The sequence below is a fragment of the Elgaria multicarinata genome, chromosome 4 (assembly GCF_023053635.1).
Source record: "Elgaria multicarinata webbii isolate HBS135686 ecotype San Diego chromosome 4, rElgMul1.1.pri, whole genome shotgun sequence".
Classification (NCBI taxonomy): domain Eukaryota; kingdom Metazoa; phylum Chordata; class Lepidosauria; order Squamata; family Anguidae; genus Elgaria; species Elgaria multicarinata.
Window position 1 is genome coordinate 38647661 of NC_086174.1, and position 27151 is coordinate 38674811.

At 41.0% G+C, this 27151-nt stretch overlaps 1 protein-coding gene across 1 annotated transcript in view; it reads left to right on the forward strand.

Annotated features, from left to right (window-relative positions):
• DNAH14 (dynein axonemal heavy chain 14) overlaps nt 1-27151 on the forward strand; it is a 206086-nt gene that overhangs the window by 81848 nt on the left and 97087 nt on the right. The window contains 13 exon segments of the mRNA XM_063125389.1: nt 970-1074; nt 1164-1282; nt 2094-2168; nt 3920-4007; nt 6438-6688; nt 10095-10323; nt 11573-11626; nt 14576-14721; nt 17394-17462; nt 18046-18232; nt 19963-20042; nt 23073-23244; nt 23577-23666. Coding sequence (XP_062981459.1) covers nt 970-1074; nt 1164-1282; nt 2094-2168; nt 3920-4007; nt 6438-6688; nt 10095-10323; nt 11573-11626; nt 14576-14721; nt 17394-17462; nt 18046-18232; nt 19963-20042; nt 23073-23244; nt 23577-23666 — 1665 coding nt within the window.

The window sequence follows — 27151 nt, forward strand, 5'->3', positions numbered from 1 at the left end:
CCAATGACAGCACGGCAGTAGTGCAGATGCATTGGGTTCCTCACTACCAGGGGAAGCTGTGTCAAGTTTCGTCCTGATCTTGCAAAGTTCCAATGGTTTACAAACACCACCCTCTTTTGGGCGCACCTGGGATTTTCACCTTTAAACCCATAGACAATACTTCAGTAGCTGGTTTCAGCTATTCCCCATACTGCAGCAGCGCTCAATTGCTCTGTCGCTATATCATAGTTGCGCATTTAAACCCATAGGCCATATGCAGTAGCCGCTTTAAGCAGTTCCCCACACTGCAGTAGGGCTGTTTTGCTCTTACATAGAGAATGTCTCTGAGGAGCAGAGTGGTGGTAGTAATCTCTATTGTTCTTGCTGTGTGACTCTGTAGGTGACCCCAATAATCCATGGTGCGTGACAGATGATACAATAACCCAGAATGGGTTAAATTACCCGATTGCAAACTAAGGGTTATCAAAGTGGGTTATTTTGAACAAATAAACCATCGTGGATTAAAAAATTCCTGCCAGATGACATGATAACCCATGAAGGGTTAAATAAAATATTTAATTTGACATGGGTTGTTGTGTTGTCTGAACCCATTCATTGAGATGAAACTGAGTTAACAGCTTTCTTAACGTTTCTTGGGAATGTGTCTAAACGAATTCAAGTCCAGTCCAGTATCAAGATGTCTAATTTACACATCATCCAGGCTGTTTCTACTGAGTGCCTCCCTACTTTATATCTCAGCCTTTGCTCAGAATAGTTAGGAAGGGTTCTTCTGGTTGGCCAATCATACCTTAGCCGTAACTAAATCTAAAAGAAAAACCTAAGAAGGGGCAAGAGGGAGGAGTTAAAGAAAATGAAGCCAGTGAAGAACATGTTCCAAGAGGATGAAAAGTGCAGGATACTGTATTAGAGTTTCATTTTCATTTCATAATTTGTAATCAATTTTTCACTTTTTTTAAATTTTGGGAACAGGACTACCTTGAAGTTAAGCGTATGCTTTTCCCAAGATTTTATTTTCTCAGCAATGCTGAACTTCTGGACATACTAGCTGAAAGCAAAAATCCTGATGCTGTGCAGGTAATATTCAATATGTATATGGGAAATCTTAATTCTCACACTTAGCCTTAATATTTACAATTTTATTTTGCTTCACATTTATGCTGCAGCCACATCTTGTCAAATGTTTTGCAAATATAAAGAAGTTATATATACGCCCACAAGAACAGAGACCCCCGGTGATTTTAATGATCAGGTCGGCAGAAGGAGAGATTCTTCTAGTGCCAAAGTATGGTATACAATTATTTTAAATTTCTAAGATGTCAGTTAAAATGCAATAAGAAGCATAGATTTTCTGTAGATTTTCAAGCCAATTGCTATAGAACATGTTTATATCTATATGAATGGATCGATTCTCTGGATGATCCATTATAAATATCTTACTGCTCTTTAAGAACGTTGCAAATGCAAAAAGGTGAATCCATGTACAATTTCGTTTGACAATACTAGAATGCTTTCCATGAATACTGAGGATAAAGAGGTTCATCAGACGAGTGTTTTATCGCACCCCTCTGTACTGCCCACTTACAGATGTGCATGCATCCTTTAGACAACGTCATCTGCTTCTTGTGTGCCTCCTGCTCCTTGTTTTCCCATCGCAAAATAGACCCCTTTTAATCTGACTTTTTTATAAAACAGAATGTGCCGCAATCTCCTGCTGTGTGCAGGAAAAGCTGTGCAATAAAAACAGCCCCTGAATGGGCCACGTGGTCTTCATTTACTTCCTCTTTCCCCTCCGGGAAGAAATAGGAAGTAATAAGCTATTTCCTACTGGCATCAGTAATGGCTGGGGATGATGGGAATTGTAGTTCAACCCTTATGGAAGGCACCATATTGGAAAAGGCTGCCATAGAGCCAAGACACTACAGAACCCCAGATCTTTAAGCTGTAGGTCAGGGTATTTGGATTTTAAAAATATTCAAACCCTGAAGATTAGCACAGAGAGAGCACAAGAGTGTTTATATATGCATTTAGAAAAAAGAAATTGGTATGTCTTTTTATTCCTGTTAAGTGGTGAATTTTCAAATACTGTCTTGTAGGGGCATTCGTATTAGAGGTCCTGTGGAACAGTGGCTAGGAAATGTTGAGAGTACCATGTATGATATGGTGAAAAAGTAAGTACATATGTCATGTCACGATAGAAATCCTATAAAACAACTTTTTAAAAGTATTAGTTATAATCAAAGACCAGAATCTCCATCCTTTATCTTTTTATTGCCCTTGTAGTCTTAAATTAGGATTGGGAGTTAGTGCAATCTTGCTCTGCTTAGGTCTCACACAATTATTTTAATAGATAATTACAACTGGGTGTGACATGACACATTCCCTTTTAGTAAATGGCATGGGCCATTACTTGGTAAATTCATATGTGTAATACTATCCATAAAAATTGTTAATCTACAGCAGTAAAAGAACAAATTCTGTAGCACCTTAGAAGCTATTTGATTAGGTCTTCCAACTGAGGATAGCACTTCATGCATCTGATGAAATGTGCTCTAGTCCATGGAAATATGTCACAATCAGTAGTTCCGATTGAATTGAATGAGGTTACTTCTGATTAGAGTGAGGCACCTTTTAAACTTTTGGGTCTGCTTTCAGATAAAGCATCTTTATTTTTTTGTAAGACCTTGTTTTTAAAAAAGCCAACTTAAAAAGAAAAAAATGCATATTAGTTGAAGTTTAATAATAGGGCTGTCTGGAACAGAACACTATGACATCTCATCTGTATTTTTAACAAGCCTGCTTTAGTCACTGCCCTTTCTCTGGAGGGATATATTACACTGCAACTCTCAAATAAAATGAGCTGCTGGAGAACAATCCATCTACTCTGCAAAAGTGTACATACTAAACGGCTATCCACTATAATAACAGCCCCTAATGAGTGGTAGCCATTTCCCCCAAACTCAAAAAGTGCCTCAGAACAGGATTTTCTGGTACAAACAAAATGGAAGCCACTCCAATTCTCTTCCCTCCAAAATAATGTTGCCTTAACTCTGAAATACATCCGAAGCAAAATAGCTGATTTTGAGCTGGGTGAAACATTAAGTAATTTTCTATACAAGGCATTTATTGTGCTGTTATCATTTAGTACTCAAAGTTGTTTACGGCTTCTTTAGATGACATCATAACCCTCCATTTTTGCCTCTGTTAGCTTCTCCACATGAACGATTTATTGCACGCTTGTCACTCATGGAGGTTTGCGGGTCCTATTCATGACATCATCAACCTCCAATGCCTCTTGTGCTGTTTCTAAGCGGGAAAACGTCATTTTAGAAAACCCTGAAAATGCTGTAATAAAATGAAAATGCGCTATAAAACCTTGCCATATGCTGGCAGTAGAATTAAAACCTATGGGAACGAACTGGTAGAAACAAAGAAGGGGGAGTGTGTGTATATTGCTGATGGTTAAGGCCAAGGAGACTCCAGAAGACTTTGCCCTGGTAAGGCTGCAAGATTTTTGCTGAATGTGAAGAAGCCATGTGTCTAAAGAGCATTTCTGGCAGAATAGCACAAAAGCACAAAAGCACTTTTTTTGGTTTTACAATTAAATACCATACTTTCCCTGTTCTAAATAAAAAATCGCCAAAAGTGCTCTTTAGGTACAGAAGCAAAACTGGAAGGTCATGCCATTGTCTAAAGAACCTGTAAGAAACGTGAGTAGGGAATGATGAATGCATGATAAATGCTTCATGTAGAAAAGCTCTAGATGCTATATTATGAGGGAAAAGATACAGGGAGCAGTAGAAGCTCCACATCTCTTTCGTTCCCTCCTCAGAGACATTCCTTTATTTGTAGTATAGTAACCTGTAATGATAATTTTGTTATAGCTGCATCATGTTGTTCTAACTATATAATGTACTTTAAGATTTATAACAGTTGGAGTGGGAGAATGGCATCAAATGGAATTTAAAGAATGGTTTTTTACTCATCCAGGACAGGTGGTTCTACTTGTGGTAAGCAATAGTCATTTTAGATTCATTAAAAACTTTTAATAATACCACTTAAATGTATATACACTCATTTTATCTTGAACTTTGTTTAGATGTTGGATGGAAAGAATCAGGTTAAAGACAACCTCACAATGTTTACTAATTACTTGCCTCTAATGAGATGGTTTTTGTGTTAGTGCAGCCTTCTCCTACCTGATGCCCTCTAGATGTTTTGGATTTCAACTCCCATCAGCCCTAGCTAGCATAGCTAATGGTAAGGAATGCTGGGAACTGTAGTCCAAAACGTTTGCTTGCTCAACTGAGATGTTGGTGATATTCTCAGATGGGCAGATCTCCTTTTCCTCATGGCGAAACATCTGGTTGGAGTGAGAAACAGTCTCCCTGGGAGTGGACTCTGTACAGGAAAGTATTCCATCAAATCATTTGGTGCTTCAGAACACCCCATGTAGATCTGTTTGCAATGCTAGAGAACAGATAAGTGGAGTAGTTCATGTCCTTACTCCAGTGCACAGATGGGAAGGACAAATGCTCTGGTCAAGAAATGGTCAAAGGAATTTTTTTGTGCCTTTCCACCAATGAGCTTCATTCAAGAATCAGGGTATTTAGGCCAGATCTACACCACGCAGGATATAACACTATGAAAGCAGTTTGAAAATGGTATATGGAATGTGTCATGGGCCTCAACAGTTGTCAGTGCACTTCGATAAAGCAGTAGTGTAGATTGTGCCTTAGACCCAAAGTCATTCTGATGGCTCCCCACTAGTTAAGGTGGTCATGTTTTTGTATCTATTGCTCTCATCCGACTAGTGATGCATTGTTATGCCAAAAAAATCTTGTGCTGTTGGGCCTGGTGCTATACCACACCTGGAAATATTCCATCTGAAGATGAATGGGAATGGCTTAATCACTTTGGCTACTCAGATGAGATTTTGTCTGCTCTTTGACATTATGGGTCTATGTGGAAGAAATACTTGACCTGTGTGATCAGAAATGAACTACTCCAGACCAGAGTAATGTTTTGGATGTATTTCAGATTTTATAGGATGACTTTACAAAAGGGGCTCAGCACTTACACTGAAACGTCAGTGGCAGTCTTTAATAGCATCTTGGGCTGCCAGAAGAAGGGAATTTATCTTTTCCTATCTGCATGTCTGGCAGTTCCTAAAGGGGATGATTGATCCATTTCTGGTAGATTGGGTCCCATAGCGGGAACATGAACTGGATGCTGATGGCACTCATGGGTTATTGTTTTAGTTCATAGCCTAGTGCTGCTGAAAGACCTCACCCTCAAGATGGTTTTCCTGACAGCCAGTATTTTGGCTAGAAGGGTCTCGAAGTTGGAAGCACTGTCCTCCAATTTTGAGCTGTGTTTTCCATGCAGACAACAGGATTCTAAGGCCTGGTCTCGCCATCATTTCAAAGATAAATTCTGTATCCTATTTATCTCTGGAAGTGGTTCTTTCTTCTTTTTGCTCAAACCCATTTCATCTCCAGGAGAGAAAGTGATACAAGTTGGGTATGAGGAGAGCCTCTTCCTCAGCAGGATATAAGCACATGAGGGTAGCCCTCTTCCCCTGAGTTTCTTTCTTTCTTTCTTTCTTTCTTTCTTTCTTTCTTTCTTTCTTGGTGTTCTTGTTTGTTTATATTGCATCATATTTGTCATATTTTTCTGTACCTGTGTGTATGTGTGTTTTAACCTTGAATTGGGTTTCCTGCTTCTTTTTCCATTCTGGTCTGTGGGCCTGGGAGAACCTCTCCTGAGGAAGATTTAGCCTCAACTCGCCCTGCGTTCTTGTCTGACAGGAAAGGATATCCTGAAGAATATTTGAATTCTCTCTTGCCTTCCTCAAGAATTTGAATTTATGTTAAGTTCCAGTTTTTTCCTTGGAACTTTAGGACACTATTCTGTACTGCCACCGCACTCCTGCTGTTTCTGTTGCAAGAGTGGGACCCACTGCTAGCGTGTTGCTATGGGAAGCTAGAACTTCCTAAGGCAACCCCAGAAATAAGCCAAAGCACTCATTTCTGGAATGGGACAGGTCAGTGAAGCTGCCTTTTGTTTCCACTCATTTTCATTTGTTTAAGGATTTGCTAAATTCCAGTAGCACTAGTGGTAGGTACTGTGTGTACCTACCACTAGCATTGGATACTACCTGTGGGAAGTTCACAAGTAGGACATGAGTGCAATAGCAGCATCTTGCTCATCTTCCCCTGCAACTGGTATACACAGGCATGATCCCTATGATACTGGAACTAATATCAGGACTAGTAGCCATTCATAGCCTTATCCTCTATGAATTTGTCTAATCTCTTTTTAAAACCATGCAAGTTGGTGGGCTTCACTACATCTTGTGGTGGAGAATTTCATAGTTTAACTAAGAAATTGCAAGCAAACAATTCGTTATTGTGGCTAATACAGTGTTTTATTTCTAGAGTCAAATAATGTTCACAGAGGAATGTGAATCAAATTTGCGAAGTTATAATCCCCAAAAGGAGTTGATAGCAAGCCGTGATGACCTAATCAGCCTTCTAGAGCAACTTGCAGAGATAGCATCAAACGTTCTTCCCTACCATAAACAAAGTGCATTGGAGGCATTGGTTACTTTGTTCATCCACTGCAGGGATGTGCTAACTACATTGATAGATCACGAGATTTGTAACGTTGAAGATTTTGAATGGACAAGGTATATCTTAAAATTATGATCCCTGTGTTAACTTTTAAAATATGTTATTTAATTCCTTGCCTCTAAAACAAATATAAGTAAAATTGAGGGAAATGTTTTAAGCAAACCAAATCTACTAATACAGTATGCAAGAAGAAGCATAATTCATTTGGATTCAGTCCTGTTCTATTACTTCTATGTAGTGTCCAGTATTTTAATAAGATTTACCTGAACACACTGATACCCTAGTTTGCAATCTGGCTTTTAAGTTTTGGGGATACTACATTTGTAGCTGCTAGTGAGGTTCATTGCTGAAAGGAACTATGATTTAAATTTCTATAATGTTATCAATCCAACAGTCATGAAGCAATATTTAACATAATAGACACAGAAAATTTAAGCACGGAAATCAGAATGTGTTCTCTGTCCAGTTTTACTACATCTTCTCTTGTATTCCTTTCTTAAATATCTTGGAGATCTGTAATGTTTTTCTTTTGATTATCTCCCAGATTCATTTCTTTCTAGTGGTCTGTGCTCTTAGTTTGACTACTTCAATCTTCTGTTCACTCACATTCCTCTTTCTGACTTTAAACCTTTGCTGTTGAAATCTTATTACACAGTTACCTGGGAGAAAGCTCCATCAACCACAGTGGCTCTGCCATCTGAGCAAATCTACATAAGATTACTCTGCAATTATTTTGAATTCTCCCTCTTTTTAATTTCCTCATGTTAAATTTAAACATTTTTTTCATATCTGCTAGAGCACTAAGGCTTCTCCTTATTTGCTTTTTAAATCTTTCTTTTACTGTTTATACCTATGTTCACTGCTCTGAAATCTGTGTTAGATAATTGAGCGGTATATAAATATAATAAATAAATAAATGTCCTTTATTATTTACACTCACTTTTCTACCGTATTTCTTCGATTCTAAGACGCCATCAATTCTAAGACGCACCCCATTTTTAGAGATGTTTATTTGGGGAAAAAGGGCATCTTAGAATCGAAGAAATACTTCCTTTACCGCTCAGCCAACCTCCCCCCCCCCGCGCTTTCTTCTAATGGTTGTGTCCTTTTCTTTTTTCCCTCTGTGAGAGAAGAAACCGCCGTTTGCGAGGGAAGAAGGGGGGGCGTTGAAACAAAAAGTAAACAATATTTTCGGGCGGGGAGAGAGAGGAGAAGATGCGATTAAGGAGCTAAAACGCTTAACTCTCCAGTCCTGCTCTTTACTTGTCTGTGCACCAGGGGACGATGACACGAGAGTAAGTCCCATGGAAATCGATGGGACTTACGAATAAATTTGACTAACAAAAAAACAGGCGCTTACCCTCCCAGCTCCTCCTCGCTCGCATGGCTCGAGGCTGCTGCAGGAGCTTCCTCTTTTCCTCTTACCGTATTGCTTCGATTCTAAGACACCATTGATTCTAAGATGCACTGCATTTTTAGAGCTGTTTATTTAGGGAAAAAACTGCGTCTTAGAATCGAAGAAATACAGTATAAATCTGTCATTAAAATCTACAAGATTTTGTTTTCTATAGCTGATCTTTGCTCCTCTCACCTCCTATGCCTGAAATTAGACTACCAATGGATAACACATGGCCCTACAAGCTCTTAGAATTCAAAGATACCCTTATGTTTCAACTTCTGTTGGCTATAATGAGTTTCTCTCTGTCATTCTAGGTGCTACTCCATAATGGGTTAATACTGTACTCCACTGATAAGATGCAGATGTTTTCAAATATTCCTAGATTTCCCTAGATAAGGAAACATAGGCCTAATCTACATCAAGCAGGATATTGCACTATGAAAGCAGTATGAAAGTAGTATACAAAAGGCAGGAGCCACACCGAGCAGGATATAGCACTATGAAAGTGGTATGAAAGCAGTATATGGTATGTGACAATGGGCCTCAACAGTTGTCAGTGTACTTCAACACCACTATAAAGCAGTAGTATGCCTCCTGCCTTTTATATAATGCTTTCATACCGCTTTCATAGTGCTATATCCTGCTTGGTGTAGATTAGGCCACAGTCACTTTTGAGCTTCTCAACATATCCAGTCTAGACTCTATTCTAGGAAGGTTGAAGACATAGGAAATTTACACTGTAATACTTGTCATGGTTGATGTATTCTGTGTTATCTATTGTGATGTAGATCAGTGGTTCCCAATTGGTGGTCCGCGGACCTCAGGGGGTCCGTGTAACCCACCCAGGGGATCCATGGCACTATTCACATATTCACCATTCATTTCTGGAGTTCACTGACGATGAATTCCTACCAGAAGTAAAATATAACATCACTTTGCACCTACGTGATTTAGCAACTAGCTTCAGAGATTACTTCCCTGCATCAAATCCTGAAAACTCATGGATAAGGAATCCTTTTGAATGTGGTGATGTACAACTAACAATTCTATCTGTGGAAGAGCAAGATGCACTTATTGGTGTGACTTGTGATGGTTCATTGAAATCATTTTTCAAAGAATATAGACTGGACCAATTCTGGGTGAAGGTTTTTCCTGATTCTAAGAAGTTAGGTGAAAAAGCTTTGAAACATCTAGTTCCCTTTTGTTCCACATATCTTTGTGAGCAAACATTTTCGACATTTTGTTATATGAAGAACAAGCATAGAAATCGGCTCGATGTTGATCCAGATTTGAGATTAAAAGTAGGAAATATTGAACTGGATGTGAAAGGGATTGTTCAGGACAAAAAGAGGCATGATTTCTCCCATCACATTTAGGTTTAGTAGCTGCTAGACATGTCATAATTTGTTCAATTGTAAACGAGACGTTAGTAAAATTAAATTCGTTTTTATATTCCTAACTAAATCATTGTCATTTTTGCATGGTAATATCACAAATATCACAAATTTTATGGTCTGTTTTTTTAGTATACCTGAAATACTTTGCTTATTAGGAACTACCCCTTATTTTTTCCCCAAAATTGCTTTGCACAGGTAACTACCATAGAGATAACAAATTTTTCAAAAGTAGTGGGTCCATGGCTTGGCATTTGAAAAACAAGGGGTCCGCAGTGCTTAGCTAATTGGGAACCACTGATGTAGATAAATAAAAAGGAAAACCTCAAATCTGCGGCAAAAGGCCCTGCATAGATGTTCCACCCTGTCTTAAGGGGCTGAAATTGGCCTTAGTTAAGTGTATTTTCATTCCTGAACAGATTACAGTTCCATTTTCATATTCCTCAAATCAAATCAGATCTTTAAATTTAGGGTTTACGTCAGTTTCCTAACTTCATCATATAACTTAGCACTTAATGAAATTGTGACTATCAATTTTTATTAATATTGAAAAATCCCAGTACATATTAACTATGTTGTAGATTTCTATGCATATACTGTTTTGATAAAAGAAATCTGTTTATAAAACTGTTACACAAAAATATTTATTTATTTATTTATTTATATCAGGCAGTTGCGTTATGAATGGCATGAACTCACCCCCTGTAGGGTTATTCAAGGTTATGCCTCCTTTGAGTATGGTTATGAATACTTGGGTTGTTCTCCAAGATTGGTTATCACTCCACTCACAGATCGATGTTGGTTAACCATCACTGGAGCTCTACAGCTGAATCTAGGAGGCTGTCTTGCTGGTCCAGCTGGTACAGGAAAAACAGAGACAGTCAAAGATCTAGCAAAAGTGAGTGTTATGTTTATATCATAGAATCATAGAATAGTAGAGTTGGAAGGGGCCTATAAGGTCATCAAGTCCAACCCCCTGCTGAATGCAAGAATCCATCTTAAAGCATACCTGATAAATGGCTGTTCAGCTCCTCTTGAAGGCCTCTAGTGTGGAAGAGCCAACGACCTTCCTAGGTAATTGGTTCCATTGCCATACTGTTCTAACAGTCAGGAATTTTTTCCTGATGTCCAGCTGGAATCTGACTTCCTGTAACTTGAGCCCATTATTCTGCACTCTGGGTTGATCGAGAAGAGATCTTGGCCCTCCTCTGTGTAACAGCCTTTCAAATATTTGAAAAGTCCTGTAATGTCTCCCCTCCATCTTCTCTCTTCAAGGCTAAACATGCCCAGTTCTTTCAGTCTCTCCTCATAGGGCATTGTTTCTAGACCCGTGATCATCCTCGTTGCTCTCCTCTGAACCCCCTTCAGCTTGTCTGCATCCTTCTTGAAGTATGTTGCCCAGAACTGGACACAGTACTCAAAATGAGGCCTAACCAGTACCAAATAGAGGGGAACCAGTACCTTGCGCAATTTGGAATATACTTCTATTAATGAATCCCAAAACAGCATTTGCTTTTTTTGCAGCCACATCACACTGTTGACGCATATTCAGCTTGTGATCTACAGCAGTTCCAAGATCCTTCTTGCTTGTAGTATTGCTGAGCCAAGTATCCCCCATCTTGTAACTGTGTATTTGGTTTCTTTTTCCTAGGTGTAGAACTTCCTTTTGTAGTGTACTTCCAGTATGTTCTGCATATATCTAATAACAAGTATATGTTTCTACAGTTACAGCTGGAAAGACAGAATTATGGTTCATGATCTCTGGTGTCTGATACATGTAGAAATATATTATGATGAAGGAAGAGGAAAACAGAATGTTTAGTCACAAATTGAGGGCAGTGATTGCATTATTATTGAACTTTGGGAGTTCAATAATTTGGCAGTTCAATATTATTTATATTTAAAAGTTCATGCCAGGTCTTCAAGAAGACGAAGTTTTTGTTTTCCCCAAATTGCACTTGATTTTCAAGTTTGGAAACAGTTCTTTCTAGAGGGTTCTTAAAGTGTAAAATAAAAAAAAATGTAAATAGCAAATTTAAACGGAAGATATATGACCTTATTCCACATTTAACACATTAAATTAGTAATCTGTCTGATAAAATAAATGTAATTGCTTCTACTCTAAACCAAATATCTTTTTTCATTAGGTCATGGGAAAACTTTGTCTTTCCTTTAACTGTTCTGAAGGTTTGGATGATAAGGTATGGTGCACAATTTTTATTTTATATAGGATTTAGATGGTTGTTTTTTTGAAATGTTATTAAACTTGATTTTGAAATGTCACTTCACTAACAATACTCGTGCCTTTTGCAGTTTTTCAGAAACCCAGGCTGTTTGGTGTATTCTACTGCAGCAGTACAATCTGCGGCTTGTGCTGGTGCAACTATTAAGGCAATGATCTTTCTCTGGCAACTCTACCTTTGCCTAGGCAAACCATATCCCTGAGAACATGGTCCTGGAAAAGATCAATATAGAGGATTTGGCCACCCGAGTCATCTCCACATTTCACAGAGAGACTAGGGCCAACTGGGAACTCACCAGGGGCACTCTGGAATCCATAAAACCCTGATGGCATATTATAGCACCCTTACAGAGATGATAGCTACTCTAAACTTCACCAGAAAGTGGTCTATCCATGACAAGGATGTTAATGCAAACCCTACCATCATTGGAACATCAAGTTCCTACAGACCATGAGATCCAGTGTATGAAACACCACATATGTAGAGCCACTGGCACAGTGAAATAGCCATGGTTATCACAGTGAACATGAAGTCATGAGCTGTACTCAGCAGGGCAGCTTCAGCCTGTATATTGCCGTCCCCCAGGACAATAATCTTGGGAATGCTCAAGATCTATCCTGAGACCACATCAGCTATAGAGACTGTTAGAGAGCGAGATGGTTAGTACACCACTATCTTGGGAGCCAACTACCAAATACAACCCACTCAGGTTGAAACCAGGATTCGACGACTGCCCCTGTTGTCCACAGTGACACTGACTCCTGGCCCCATGAGCCACTGAGAACCCAGGTGAACATAATTGGGAAAGATCTACCCTTCCCAGCTCAACCATTGAAGCCTCAGTAATATATATCAGGTCAGTCCTTTTCTCCAGAACTAAATCATGGGTAATCATTGGCTTCTTATGGAATGGTCTTGCATTTAATAACAGTACTGCAAGGGCTGAGGAAAAGTTAGTACAACTACCTAAGTCACTATGGTCAAGGAGAAGACTGGAAGAGAGCGCTGGCTGTAAGTGTCTCACTCCTCATGCCTTCCTCTGGTTTGTCTAATCTCTAATACCACAACTCCATCTGCCCATTACTATTGTAATAGCCTCTCCCCACAACTATCAATCGTATCTCCAAGACACATAATGATCACAATAGATTGAGCAACCACACACTCAGATAGATAGATAAGACAGATAGACAGACAGACAGATAGATAGATAAGTACAGCCATTTCTAAGAGCTATATATTCAATAAAGTGCAGAGGTGCTACCAATCTAAAATTAAAATGCAGAGTGCAATAATAGTGCTGTTATTTAAAAATTATGAAATACCTATGTCACGAGGAGATGTAAGTGGCAAGGGTGTTATAAGAATTAGTTGTCTGGCTTTGGTTCTGTTCCTCCATCTCCAAACCTTGCATAGGAAGCTGCCTTGTACTGAGTCAGACCATTGGTCCAGCTATTCCAATATTGTAGCAATCACTCTCCAGGGTTTCAGGCAGGATTCTTTCCTAGCTTTACCTTGAGATGCTGGGATTGAACCAGGGACATTCTGCATGCAAAGCATGTGCTCTACTACTCTGCTACAGCCCCTTAAAATTACATTTGCTGATCTAGAAGATGCTACTTCATTACTAACCTGATTATGTTGAAAATTAAATGAATAACCGATTTAATTACAGTTTTGTAATATGCTTACTTTAGAGAAACTGCATGGTAATTGTATTTTTTTCGGGATAATCCTTTGTGATGGTGGAGGTGGTGTGTGTTTACTCATATTTGTTGTATTAAATCTGGAGAGTATTCACACACCCATGACTGACTTAACCCCAGATTACTCTGTGACCAGATGTGCACATCGTGAAAAACCATGGTTTAATGTGACATGCATAAGCAGGAATGGGCTGCAGTGAGCTTTGGGCTCATACACACATCCTCCCCTCCTCTCCTTCCACAGCTTTTGCTTTGATTTTTGGTTAACCATAGTTTGTCATGTTGTCTGAAACATTAGCATTGATTATTTTCAAACAAGTCAACTTTTGAAGCTGACATACTGAAAATAATCATAACGTTAATGTTAACCACAATTCCAGGTTTGGATGACATGGCAAACTGTGCTTGTTGTTGTTGTTAGTATTATTATTATTATTATTATTATTATTATTATTATTATTATCATCATCATCATCATCATCATCATTTATATACCGCCCCATAGCCAAAGCTCTCTGGGCAGTTTACAAAGATTAAAAACAGTGAACATTAAAAACATATATACAAAATTTAAACCATAAAAAGCATAAAAACAGACAAAAGTTACACAAAAGTAGAAGTGAAAGCTTCTAGACTTCTCCTCACAGCCACATGGGAGAAGGAAAGGTGCATGTGTGTCTGTGCCAGTGGGAGCACAAAAGCCCAAGGCTCACTGTGGCTTATGGATGTGATGGTAATGAGAGTATTTGTTATGAAAATTAGTGTGATTTACTTCTTTTTGTATTTTATTTTTTCTTCTTGGTTAACAAACAAAACATTCAGTCCAGCTACTCATATCCAGGCCCAATGGGAGTTACAGTACAATCCAATGCATATTTACTAGGAAGTTTCTCCCATTACTTGAGACTTGCAATCTGAAATATGTGTACATAGGAATGCAACTCAAGCATTAAAATATCCACAGTAGTTGTATTGATGATTTCAGGGTATCAGGGTACACCAACTTTGCCCTTATTCTCTTGATTGAGATGGATTTTGGTATATTAAAATTGTTTTACATAAACAATAAAATAATTTAAAAATCAGTGAGTTTCGTATTTGACTGGTTAGTTCATTTTCAAAATTATTAGTATCTTTTGTGAAGTAAGTTCTCAGTTTGGTAACTCAGTGCCTAGTGAATATCTGTATATCTTTATTTAAGGTGATCGGAAAATATTTCTGTGGACTAGTTCAGTCTGGAACATGGTGTTGTTTTGATGAATTCAACCGGATTGATATAGAAGTCCTTTCTGCAATTGCGTCACAGATTCAGGCAATCAAGGCAGCTAAAGATAGCAACACTGTCAGGTATTTATTTGAAACTATTCAGATCTTTTGCAAGCAGTGATATCTTATGGCCAAACTATTCATTACATGTGAGTGTATGTAACTTTGCCCCATTGTATAGCCATGAAAGCAGAAGGTGGCTTTAAAAGTCCTTTCTTACCTGGAACTCATGTTTGCACTGGCAAGCAAGAGGCATGGATGGAGGCAGGTGGCCAGTGTCTCCCTTTGCTTGCAGCTCAGCAGGTGAGCTCAAAGGGCCATGTGGCCACACTGGGGGCACCCCAGGGAACAATAAGTGACATTGATTTTTTCCTTAGGGTAGAACCCTGGGGAACAGATTTGGGATGACAGACCTGGGGGATGGAGCCTTCTGAACCACCCCTGGGACATAAATAAACTTACTATACATTTTACTCTCCAACTGTATCTTAAAGCTACAGTTTTAGTGTTTGAAATCTCTGTGGATTTTTAAGTATCTTTTGGGTACTTTTGTTGTTTTTGTGTATACACACACACACACACACACACACACACACACTAACTTGTATATAGCAAGCGTATAGCAAGTTAAGGCTCTTCTCATACCCCCCACCCAACCCCAATACCGTGGGGCCTTTCTGCACAGAGTATTTACTCCGGTCCTGCTGCGACCCCAAGATGATAGTAACACACAACACATCTGTGAAATGATTGTTAAATGCATCACAGCAAACAACCGAAGGCTCTTAAACCGGGTTCAGGGGAGAAGATGCTTGAGTTAGACCCCTCACCACCCTGAACAGTTCTGCTGGACGCGAATTCGCAGATGCAATGCATGCAGAAAAGAAAGCTTTCTTCGCTGCACATATTGCCACCCCATAGGAACTAAGATGTTCTTATGTCATGTCTTGTTGGATATAAGTCAAGTTTTCCGCCATCGGTGCTCCAGTCCTTGTCTTTCTTGCTTCAACTCCCTGAGCTCTTCTGTAATTAATTAGCTCAAGGTGTCTGATTGGAAGCAGCTCAGAGAGGATGTTTGGGGGCAATTGTGTCGATAGCCCTAGTTAGGTCAGCCTACGGCCATACTATCTTGAACACGCCCGATCTCGTCTGATCTCGGAAGCCTAGTTAGGTCTTGATTCCATCTATTGACCAGGGCTTCAACAGGATTGTCAACGATACCAGCCATAGAACCCTCTAAGGCTTTATGGAATCCAAAAGGATCAATCAGCCTTTGAGGGCAGACCATCTTAATAAGTCCACCTCCCCTGCAGGGGCAGATGGAGGCCATGATACTAACCCTGACCAGAGAATGGTCTGTCCATGACAACGCAGAGGTATTTATCACCTCCACCGACAGATCCAACTGTTTGGAACTGAAAACAGTTGGATCTGTGACCTGCTGAATGTGTGGGTCCAGAGACCAGTTGGGATACGCCCATATTTGTCATGGATGCCATGAATTCCTGAGCTGTACCTGACAAACTGGTCCCGAATGGGATGTTGAAGTCGCCCAGGACCAAAAGCCTGGGCGACTCCAACACCAACTCTGAGACCAATTCCATGAGCTCAGCAAGGGAGTCTGATATGCAGTGGGGTGGTCAGTACACTAACAGAATCCCCAGTCTATCCCTGGTCTTCAAACTCAGGTACACACACTCGATGTGATTCAGTTTTTGGACAGGAAGTCTGGTCAGGTTAAGATTGTCTTTGTAGACCACAGCTACTTCGCCCCCCCCGCCCACTTTTCCTCACCTGCTCACTAACACAGTACCCAGCTGGGAGGGCCTGGGCACATGTTGGGCCGCTGTCATCTCCCAGCCAGGTCTCTGTGAAACATGCCAGGTCGGCCTCCTCATCTAGAAGGAGATCATGGATGATATTTATTTTGTTTTTAACTGACCTGGCATTGCATAGGAGCAAGGAGAGTGTCTGTGGGTGGCCTGGTTCATTCTCCAAGATCCCCTGGGTGGCACGGTGACCGGAAGGTAAGACAGGTGTTAAATATCTATCTCTCCTCCTCCTGTAATGGCACTTCGCCCTGCTATCACCATATCTCCCTCTGCCCTGCACAACCCGTCCCCTCCTTTCCTTTATGCATTATGCTCTACAGTACCCCAACTATAATCACAATAGCAAATTAACAAAAATATAAGAATACACAATTAACAGTGAAATTTAACAATGATTTAGCTCAATTTGACAACTGGACTTGCAGAAATTATAAATTGGCTAATCCAACATAACCTTACTCACACTAAGGTGAAGTTGTAGAGCCACCTAGACAGTAGTTACATACATACTCCATTCAACCAACCAATCATGCACATCCAACTAGCACAATCACAAAACATAGTTTGTGGTAATAGCCAGCCACTGGTCATAAAAAGGGCATCAGGCTAGCTAATCCACTAGCAATATAAAAGCGGCTAGATTCATACACACTCCATCTCTCACATGGAAACTCACATACATTCCTCCGCTCTGTCTCTCACCCAGAGGGTAACCCACTTCAAACCACCACAGGCTCTCACCCTGAGCAGAAGAAGCAGTCCTAAAACACAAACAAACTGGGAGGAAAAGAGCAAATGAAGAAAACAAAAATGGGAGGTGCCCTCGTGGCATTCCAAAGGGGCAAACCAAGTTTTAGTAATAATATGATCCATTTTTTGACTACAGAAATAAATAACGAAATAATCTAATATCTGCCATAGATTTATACTGGAAGGAAAAGAAATCCGTCTGAAACAATCCTGTGCAATCTTTATTACCATGAATCCTGGGTAAGTGATAACAGGAGCTATCATTGTTCAACAATGCTGCAAGAGCTAGGAAAACCATTTTTGGTATGGACATATGAAGCTGCCTCATATGTTCGAACTATTGGTCCTCTAGTTCAGCATTGTCAAAGTGACTGTCAGCAACTCTCCAGGGTTTCAGGCAGAACTCTTTTGCAGACCTAACTGTTGATATCAGGGTAATTGAACCTGGGACCTTCTGCAAGCAAAATGTGTACTACCTCTGAACTACAACTTGGTCCCCAAAATAATGCTTCATTAAATGGACATTTTGTTTTACTTTTCTTCTGCGTCCATCTAAATAGTCATTTTTAGAAAGTCAGTTGAATTTTCACTGGCACATATCATTGTTTATTTTCCTTAACAATAGATTTCATACAATGGTAATGATTCAACACAATTATCTCCAAGAGCCATATTGTAGAGTAACTCTCCTTTCTTCATATGTAATATTGTGCATCTGATATAAGTTATTTTTATTTGTTGGAAATGTTAAAACAGATACTTTGAACTGTCCTTAATTTCTAATTTCAAAAACAGACCTGACAACTTTTCCTTTCCACTTAAGATACAAAGGTCGTGTAGAACTCCCAGACAACTTAAAATCATTATTTCGCCCTGTCTCAATGATGGTTCCAGACTATGAACTCATTGCTGAAATAATGTTGTTTTCAGAAGGTTTCAAATCTGCAAAATCACTGTCAGGGAAGATAGTAAATCTTTATCATCTTTCTAGCAAGCAACTGTCACAGCAGGTAAAATATAACCAATGTGTTTATTATATTTAAATATTGCCTATCTTCTGTGATGGAACTTAACGCACAATGCATAGTATTTCCAGTTGGCCTCCCATCATCACACTGATTTTGGGAAACAGGTGGAGGAAAGCAATACTTCCTTGAAGCCAGTTTTTGTTTTGATAGGGGAGCTCCCTACATAAAGTGCTCTGCTTTGGGTTTCATGTGTCCACGGATGGAGGATGGCCTTGTCCTGATAAGTTACCTCACAACTTCATGAGACATTTCCCCCCAGTAATCAAGCCCTCTTATCTCATACCATTTATTCTCCCGATCACAAGCTGCCAGATCTAGTCAGAGTTACACCAGTTTTGTACTTAAGGATTGTTGGAGTGTTCTTGGGCAGGAGTTACGCAGGCTGTAGCACTTGACTGGATGCTGTTTCTAGAGTTTGGGGAAATTAGGCATTTACATCTTCCTTCAACCAGCTCTCTGCATGGAATGTACGATTGTTTTGCTGAGTTCCCTATCTGTCAGATAACTAGTTCTTGTTCCATTTCCATTTCCCAGCAATTCCTGCAGAACCAACAGCCATTCATTCTTCACATTAATGACAGTGTTTTAATATAATTTACACACTGGGGAAGGGAAAGATAGGGAAAGTATCGTAAGGTTATTTTAAAAAGGCACTGTTCAAGGAAAAGGTATACCATGAAGGCTTGATCAAATGCTTTAAAGGCCTTTCATCTAAGTAGCATTGTATTTAAAATCTGCCTGGGCCTGTGAGAGCAGCGGATACACTCCTGTGTCTGGCCTTCACAGGCCCAGGCGGATCCGCCTGGTGCTAGGACAGACCCGCACCCGACTGCTCTTGGGCCTTCGAGTCAGGCACAGGTCCAATCTGACCCGTGCCCTTTGTCTCTTCCCACCATTTTGTTAATGCTGTCCCTCCCCGTATCAATTGGGGCCTTAAAGGTAGCCTTGTGTAAGAGGTCCTTTGAGGCTCCAATTGACGCAGGGCTGAGACAGCAAAACATGTTTTCCGGGGCCTCCAGAAAGTGCGCTTTGCTGAGGTCTTGGGAGGCTGGCACACCCTCCCAAGCACTCGGCAAAGGCTTGGCCAGCCTAGTTCATTGAAGCGGGACCTCCCGAGCAGGGCTTGGCAAGCTCACAGGGCGGGCCCTCTGTGAGTTCTCCAAAGCCTATAAGAATATACTTAAGAACATACATAAAAGCATAACCGTGATGGGGTTACATGGAGTTATGCAATGGAACAATAGAAAAAAAGGGGGTAGCCGAGTCCTGTTGTGTTAAAGAGAGTATGGAGAAAACAGGGGAGGTTAACAGCAGTTGTGCCTGAGTTTGTGGCAGTGCAGAGACAGGAGAGAGAGCATATGGTGAGGCACACTCACCATGTTAAGATTTTATCCTCAGAACATGTAGACATTATCTTGGGACAATAAATCTGTAATATTGCCTGTGGCTTTCATTTGTTTTATTGTGTATTGCAGAGGCTGGCTATTTGTTATTAATTTGTAGGATGTGTGGATGTGGATGGGTTTATACTTGCTACATATTAATTTAAAATATTAGGTCTGAAACTGATCAACTGGAGATCATAGGAAAATGGGGGGCCCTTCACAAACATGCCAGAATTTTGACAAATCCGTTGCCCACTGACAAGAGAGGGGACAATTGCAGGATGTTCCACACAAGCAGAAACAATTTTCTTATTTCATAACTTCTAGGATCATTATGATTTTGGCATGAGAGCCATCAAAACTGTGTTGTTAAGGGCCGGTCATAAGAGACAAGAGTTAAAAACACAGTAAGTAAGATTTTTAATCCCTTTATATAAATGCATAGCTTTGACATTATTGAACTATTTCTTTTTGATGACCTATGCAGAGTTTTAGAAAAGGAGGTAGCTATCATCAGCAGAGTCACGCCACAGAGTCGAGTGCATATTTATTTGGAAGTAAATGACACTGAGTTCAATAGGATTTACCCCATTAGGATGCCTTAGGCTACAATCGTAGGCACACTTATTTTGGAATATATTCCACAGGGATTTTCTATATATAGGACTGTCACCTTAGTCACCCACATTCTATGTATTTATACAGGAATATTTACATTCACTACCAGCAAGATTTTATTCTTGCCCATGGGATTGGGCTGCATAGTCTGCTGCTTCTGTTTGGAGAAGGCATTTTGCAAAACATAGAATCCAAATTTATAGTTCTGCCATGATACAGTATAGTGTTCTTTAATTTTTTAATGAGGCTAGTAGATACTTAGCAGCAGTAAAATAAAATAAACAGAACAAAGTACACATATAACCTCTACTTGTGTGGGTCCTAGGGGCTTGATCAGAATAAAACTTGCAAAAATGTTTTTAAATAAATAAAATAAAGAAGATACAACTGAACAAACATGACTTGTGAAGCATACAACACATGCAATAATTTCCCAATACAAATAAATACACAATTAGTCCCTCTGAGTCCAAACAAAATATGGATTTTTTGCTTGCATTGTTGCAGTAGGCCTGTTCCAAAGCGCCTTTAGTTTTCTCAAGATGCTGGATGCTTCAGAACCCCTTTTTGTAGATTCCTTAACTTTAGTCCACAGGACAGTCCTCAGTTAATAACTCAAACATTGAAGTTCAAGGTATTAGCCCTGCAATAATAATATAATTATAACAAATATCAAGGATACAAATATAGTTCCCCATCCCCTTGCAATTCTGCTGTACACTTATTATTATTATTATTATTTATTTATATAGCACCATCAATGTACACAGTTCAGTCTATCTTGTACAAGGTGATAAGAGCTCAAAAATCATTCAACTTCCCAACAGAATAAACAGACTTTTTTGTTTGTTTGTTTGTTTCTTCTCTTAGCCCTCCCTGTGAGTGAAGACTAAACCACCTAGTCTTATAGGGGTTATACAAACAGATGAGAACATTAGCTGTGGAAAGTTAGAACTAGTGTTGTACCAAATATTTCCGATCTTCAGTTAGAACTAGTGCTGCACCAAGCTGAGTTCCCCCTTAACGGGGAGCGATGAATTGTGGGGTTGAGCAGGCTGGCAGCGAAGGGAGAAAGGCTGGGAAAGAGCAGCTGCACAACCCCAGCAGCAGCATCTCCTCAGGAGGGGACTGCTCAGCCAATCAGCATGATGATGGGGTGGGGCCAAAGAGGCAGACCCAGCAGAGTGAGATCTCTCCTTTGTTCTGCCTCCAGTTCATCGTGAGGTCCCAAAAGTGCACCTCACCCACCCACTCCCAGTATTAAGATGTCTTGCAGTGGCAGAAGTAGTCGCCAGTTAATGGGGCTGAGAAGGAATTTTATCTGCACAACAATTGGCAAAGACTGTGCAGAGTTTTTGCCTTTCCCATTGCAAGATTAATTCCATTGTAAAAAAGTTGATCTGCACTATCAATAAATTCGTTGTAGATGCTTCGTTTTATAGCATTTGTCACAACTAATGTAGGCATGACAGGCATTGAGCTAGATCCATTGGTGAGGGGGCGTGAGATTGGAACCCTGCTCCCCCACAGTGAGGATTCTTGTAAGGGATCTCAGGGATGTGGCACCAAGACCAGATCAGCATGGGGGTTGTGAGCTGGCAACATCCATGGTGGTGAAAAGGGGTTATGCGCCATGGTGTCCACCTGGCCCTTCCATCCACCACCAGTGCTTCTGGCATGCAGGCCAGGAAGCACAATCAGTCAGTAGGCATGTGGGCTAATTACAGGATCCACACCCTATGCTGCCACCAAGCCTATTCAAGTGAATCAATGAAGTTGTGGCCAAGTTATTATCCCAGCTATGCCTGTGCATCTATTCATTCTCGTCCCTTCACCAACTGGACCCAATTAAGCACTGCCTACTCAAATGTTTGAGATCTTCACTTATTTAATGAAAAAAGTCTCCATTACACAGGGGTGAGGGTATAGGAGTTCCCCCAAAGTCCTATGTTTCATTCGTCTGTACATTTTTATGCCTCTTCAGAGCCATTGTTCTAAAGAACTTTTCCCCAGTGAAAGCACAGCCAACCCCCTGCTCCACAAAAATAAATAAATAAATAAATAAATAAATAAAAAGAATCTTCTACAGCACTGTCTCCTCAACAAAACTTTGGCTCTAGCAGTTGTAGTAGCCTCACTACTTAATTTCTAAAAATAAAGCAGGCTCTGGGGCATCAGTGTTGGTGAGCGTAGCGTAAATAACATTTGGGGTAAGAGGAGGGAACTGCTTCCCCACATCATGCTCCCAGTGCTAATTGGACTTGGGAATGGAACTGCTTCTCATTAGAAACCTGAACAGTGTTTGGAGCACCTGGGAAAACTGTGGTTCTGCATAGGACAACGAAATTATTTTTTCAGTGCTAAAAATTTACGCACACACTATTTTCCGTGTGTGTGTGAGTGTGGGGGGACAATATATGGGTAATATATGTTGCTTTGAACATAAGAAAACTTGCAGGAAATCCAATCATGGATCTTGCAAAATCTCATCTAGTGTGGCCCTTAGTTTGAGCATATTGAGTAAACAGTGTTACACCTTTGGAATTGGATAGCTAGAACTAAGCAAACGTGGATTAATTTCAGCGTTATATTTTATTTTATATAACATGTTTTCAGTTGTCTTGAATTCTAAGATAGAGAACAATATAAGCTCAACTAAATACCTTGGAAGAATATTTGCTTAAAATGTGTATCATGTTGCATGAACAAAAAGAGAACTATGGCCGTCTCTTTATATTAGAGAAATAAGCAATATGGAAATACTTAGAATAAATAATCTAATGATTACTGTTTTGGGACTTCTTTTGTAATTCATGTAGAAATAAAAATAAAAAGTTCTCTGCACTGGAAGAAACTCTCATCATAATCAGTGTGCTGAAAGAAGTTAATTTACCAAAGTTTCTTACTCAGGATGTTTCACTGTTTGAGGACATTATAACAGATCTGTTCCAAGAGATGAAAGTTCCAAAAGTAATCCCCAAGCGACTAGAGGTAATGCAATATGCATGTTTTTTCCCCCTCTGAAACAGATTTGAACAATAGAAAAATAAAGTTTTAATTAGAAATATTACTGTTGAGATAAGACCACCAAAATTTGTGTTTAAATAATTTTCATGGAAGGAGAGCATATGCACTAGGGCAGGGGTCTCTTCAGCTGTGGTTGTGAGTGGTTTTTCTTCTGCTGCTGCTGCTGCTTCGTCTTCAGCACTACCAAAGACAGTTATTGACATTTTTGTTCAATAGTAAAATATGAGTGATAATGTTTTTGCTTACATTCTTGAACTATTGTTGCAATTCTAACAATAGATGTTTTTAAATCTTAGAGTGCAATATCTCTTGCAATACAGCATTTATGTTTGCAGCCATGGACAAGTCAGACAGAAAAGGTTGTTCAGTTTTACAACCAAATTATGGTAAGTACAAAAAAACATTAACTCAGCTGAAAAGTGTCACAGAGTTTAAATATGATGCAAGAATGCATTGCAATAGTCCAGTTTTTCCAGAGTGTTTTTATATTAAAACCATTATATTTCAATAAATAGCAGGAAGAGTTGCAGCAATGGATATGTTCTTCTTCGTGGTCTCTGTGCATCACACGTATGGGCTCTGCGCCTGCGCGGGGCCAGCTTTGGAAACTTCGCTAGCTGAAAATCTTTTAGGCGGGAACCCCTCCCCCACCGTCCACTGAGCATGCTCAGGGGTTCCCGCCCTATCTCCTCAGTTCCACCTGTGGGTCAACAGCTTGTTGGAGACTTCTCTTGTGGTATAGTTTTACCTCAGCTGAAAAATCTACTATTTTTCCTTCTTCTCTTATTCTCCAGTTTTCTAACCTTTTCTATCTTAGATTAATTGTTGTTTGTTTGTTAGTTAGTGTTGGTGCCTATGGCACATCAAGGCCTTTTCAAAAAGTGCTCTGGTTGCGGGAAGAAGATTTCACAAACGGACGGTCATTTGCTGTGTTTGCTCTGGGGGAAACACACGTCGTCGAGTCTTGTGTTTTTTGTTTGAAATTCTCGAGGCAAGCGAGAAAGAACCATTCAGATCACCTTCGGGCGATACTCTGGGAAAAGGCGTTGGAGGCAGTGGAGAAACCGAGACCATCTCGACGTTCCAAATCTCCTATTACAATGGAGTCCATGCCCTACCCTCCTCCCGCGCGGAGTGAAGCCTTAACTGTTCCCCCCTCCTCCTCCTCTCAATCCGCGTCTTCAAAGGCGGCAAAGAAGATATCTAAGTGAGCGAGAGAGCATTCTGGGGTAGAAGACCCCCAGAGGAAGAAGAGCAAACTAAAGGCAAAGAATGGGAAGAAAAAGTCGTCGAAACAGACCTTGTCGGTACTGAGGAGCCCGGTACCGAGCACTTCGATACCGAGGCATCCAGCAGGGCATAGGAGCCCGATATTGAGCCTTTCATTGCAAAGGTCCCCTCCGCAACCGATAAGCCCGATACCGAGGCTTTTGCTACCGAGACCATTCTTGATACCGAGACGGGCGACACCATCCTCCCCACCGGTACTGAACCCTCCACCCCAGGCAGAGCAGGTTATCGATTCCCCGGCGCCATCTCCATTACAGATCATCACGATACCGGCAGATGATCCTAGCGTAAAGGCATCGATTTCGGAAGGCGAAATTAGAGGTTCGTCACTGGATAATACCTTGGCAGATCGAGGCCCCCTTTCCCCTCGATACCGAAAGGAGCCACAGCCCATCGATACCGACGGACATCGGTACCGACAAGTGCCACAACAACCGTCAGTCGATACCGAGAGCTATCGATACCGATGTACGTCTCCTTATGGGTACACCCGTGACCGTTCACCGGCTTCAACTCATTCAGGTCGCCAGTATGCTACCTAGGTCTCCACCGAGAATGCGGGACTATTACGCTGATTGGCAACCTCCCCAGTATCCTCCGTATTACTACGAGGATTGGAGACACAGAAGGCACCAAGATTATTATTATCATTAATATCCGCAGGAACGCCCATATGAACCGTACCCACGTTTCCGTCAGCCACCCTCCGAAACGGTCTCCCGTCCACCACCCCCGGAGGATGTCACGGCTATGTCACCGCCGCCTCAACCATCGGTACCGAGGCGCGCTTCGCAACTGATGCAAACCACAGTACCAACCACCTTGGTACCGGCCCAAGCATTGCAGACGTTGCCTGCATCGGAGATGAGATTGGATGAGATCGGACATCAGAGGAGGACTACCAATTGGATTCCTCACAAGAGACGTCGCCAGTACCGTCTATCCCTTCACCGGATGACCTAGTGGTTACTTCGGACGTGGTGTCCCCTTCAGAGGACTTGGCACACTTTGCCGATCAGGTACAAAGGATGGCAAGATCCCTAGGGATTGAAATGTCCCAGCTGATAGAAAAGTTAAATGACCCAGTATATGATGATGTATACTGTTATTATTATTATTATTATTTATTTATATAGCACCATCAATGTACATGGTGCTGTACAGATTACAGTGAGTCATCAACCCCAGCAGCCATTCCGTATTTGCCTGTGCTGTTACGAACAGCACAATCCTGGAAGCTACCATCTTCTATGCCACCAACGTCAAGGAGGCTAGATAACATATACAAGATTCAAGAGAAAACAGCCCCATTTCTCTTCACACATCCGAAGCCAAATTCAATTATTGTGGAGGCGTCCCAGGGATGCACTCAAAGGAGGCACAATGCGCCAATAGACAAGGAAGGCCGTAGACTAGACGGCCTGGGGAAAAGAATCTACTCTTCCACAGCATTGTCTCTTCGTGTGCACAACTACCAAGCAACAATGGCAAAATACCAGCTCTTTTTGTGGGAGAAGATGGCATCTCTCTCCGGGTACCTTCCCGATGACCAGAGGAAACTGGCGAATGTGTTTTGTACTGAGGCTATGAGACTTTCTCGGCAACAGCTCAACACGGCACGTCATGCCACTGACTGCGCCTCAAAGGCCATGATAGCATCCATTGCGCTGCGAAGACATGCGTGGTTAAGGTCCGCAGGTCTGTCTCAGGAGGCACACACTCGCATAGAGGACCTCCCTTTCGATGGAGAAGGCCTGTTACACTGCTCCACTGACGAGTCCATGGAAAATATCCAGAAGGCCAAGAATACAGCCAAGAAAATGGGAACTGGGCAACAACAGCAGCTGCAAAGATCATTCCGCCCAAGACGCTGGCCTAGAACGCAACAACAATTCCAGCCCAGGCAGCAACAACCCCAAGACCGTGCCCCTCTGTACCAACCCCAAGGTCAGTACAAGAGGCAACAATTCTCTGGTCGTTTTAAGCAAACCAGATGGGAATCAGAGATGGCGTCTTTGACTGCCCTATAACACTTTCTACTTCACCTAAGTTCAGAGACATCCTTGCCCCTTTCTATCACATATGGACCACCATTACCACTGACACATGGGTCCTGCACATCATTTCCCGGGGCTATAAAATAGAGTTTACCACCCTCCCTCTACTCCGCACTGCAAGGTTCTCACCACCTACAGATGCTCTGTTGCAGGGGACCAAGTCTCTGTTAGAGAAGGGCGCCATAGAGCGATTACCAACACACGCCCTAGGATGGGGGTTCTACTCCTGCTACTTTATGGTTTCGAAACGGGATGGGGGGCTACGGACCTTAGAGATCTAAACGAGTTCATCAACCCCCAAAAATTCCGGATGAACTCTTTAGCAAACATCCTACCTTTCCTCTCCCAAGCGGACTGGTTTACAGCGATCGACCTCAAGGACGCATACTTCCACGTCTCGATCCACACCGACCACCGTCACTTTCTCCGGTTCATTGTAGGGGAAGACATTTTCCAATTCAAAGTGCTTCCTTTCGGTCTTTCTACTGCCGCCCGAGTTTTCACAAAGTGCATGGCACTGGTGT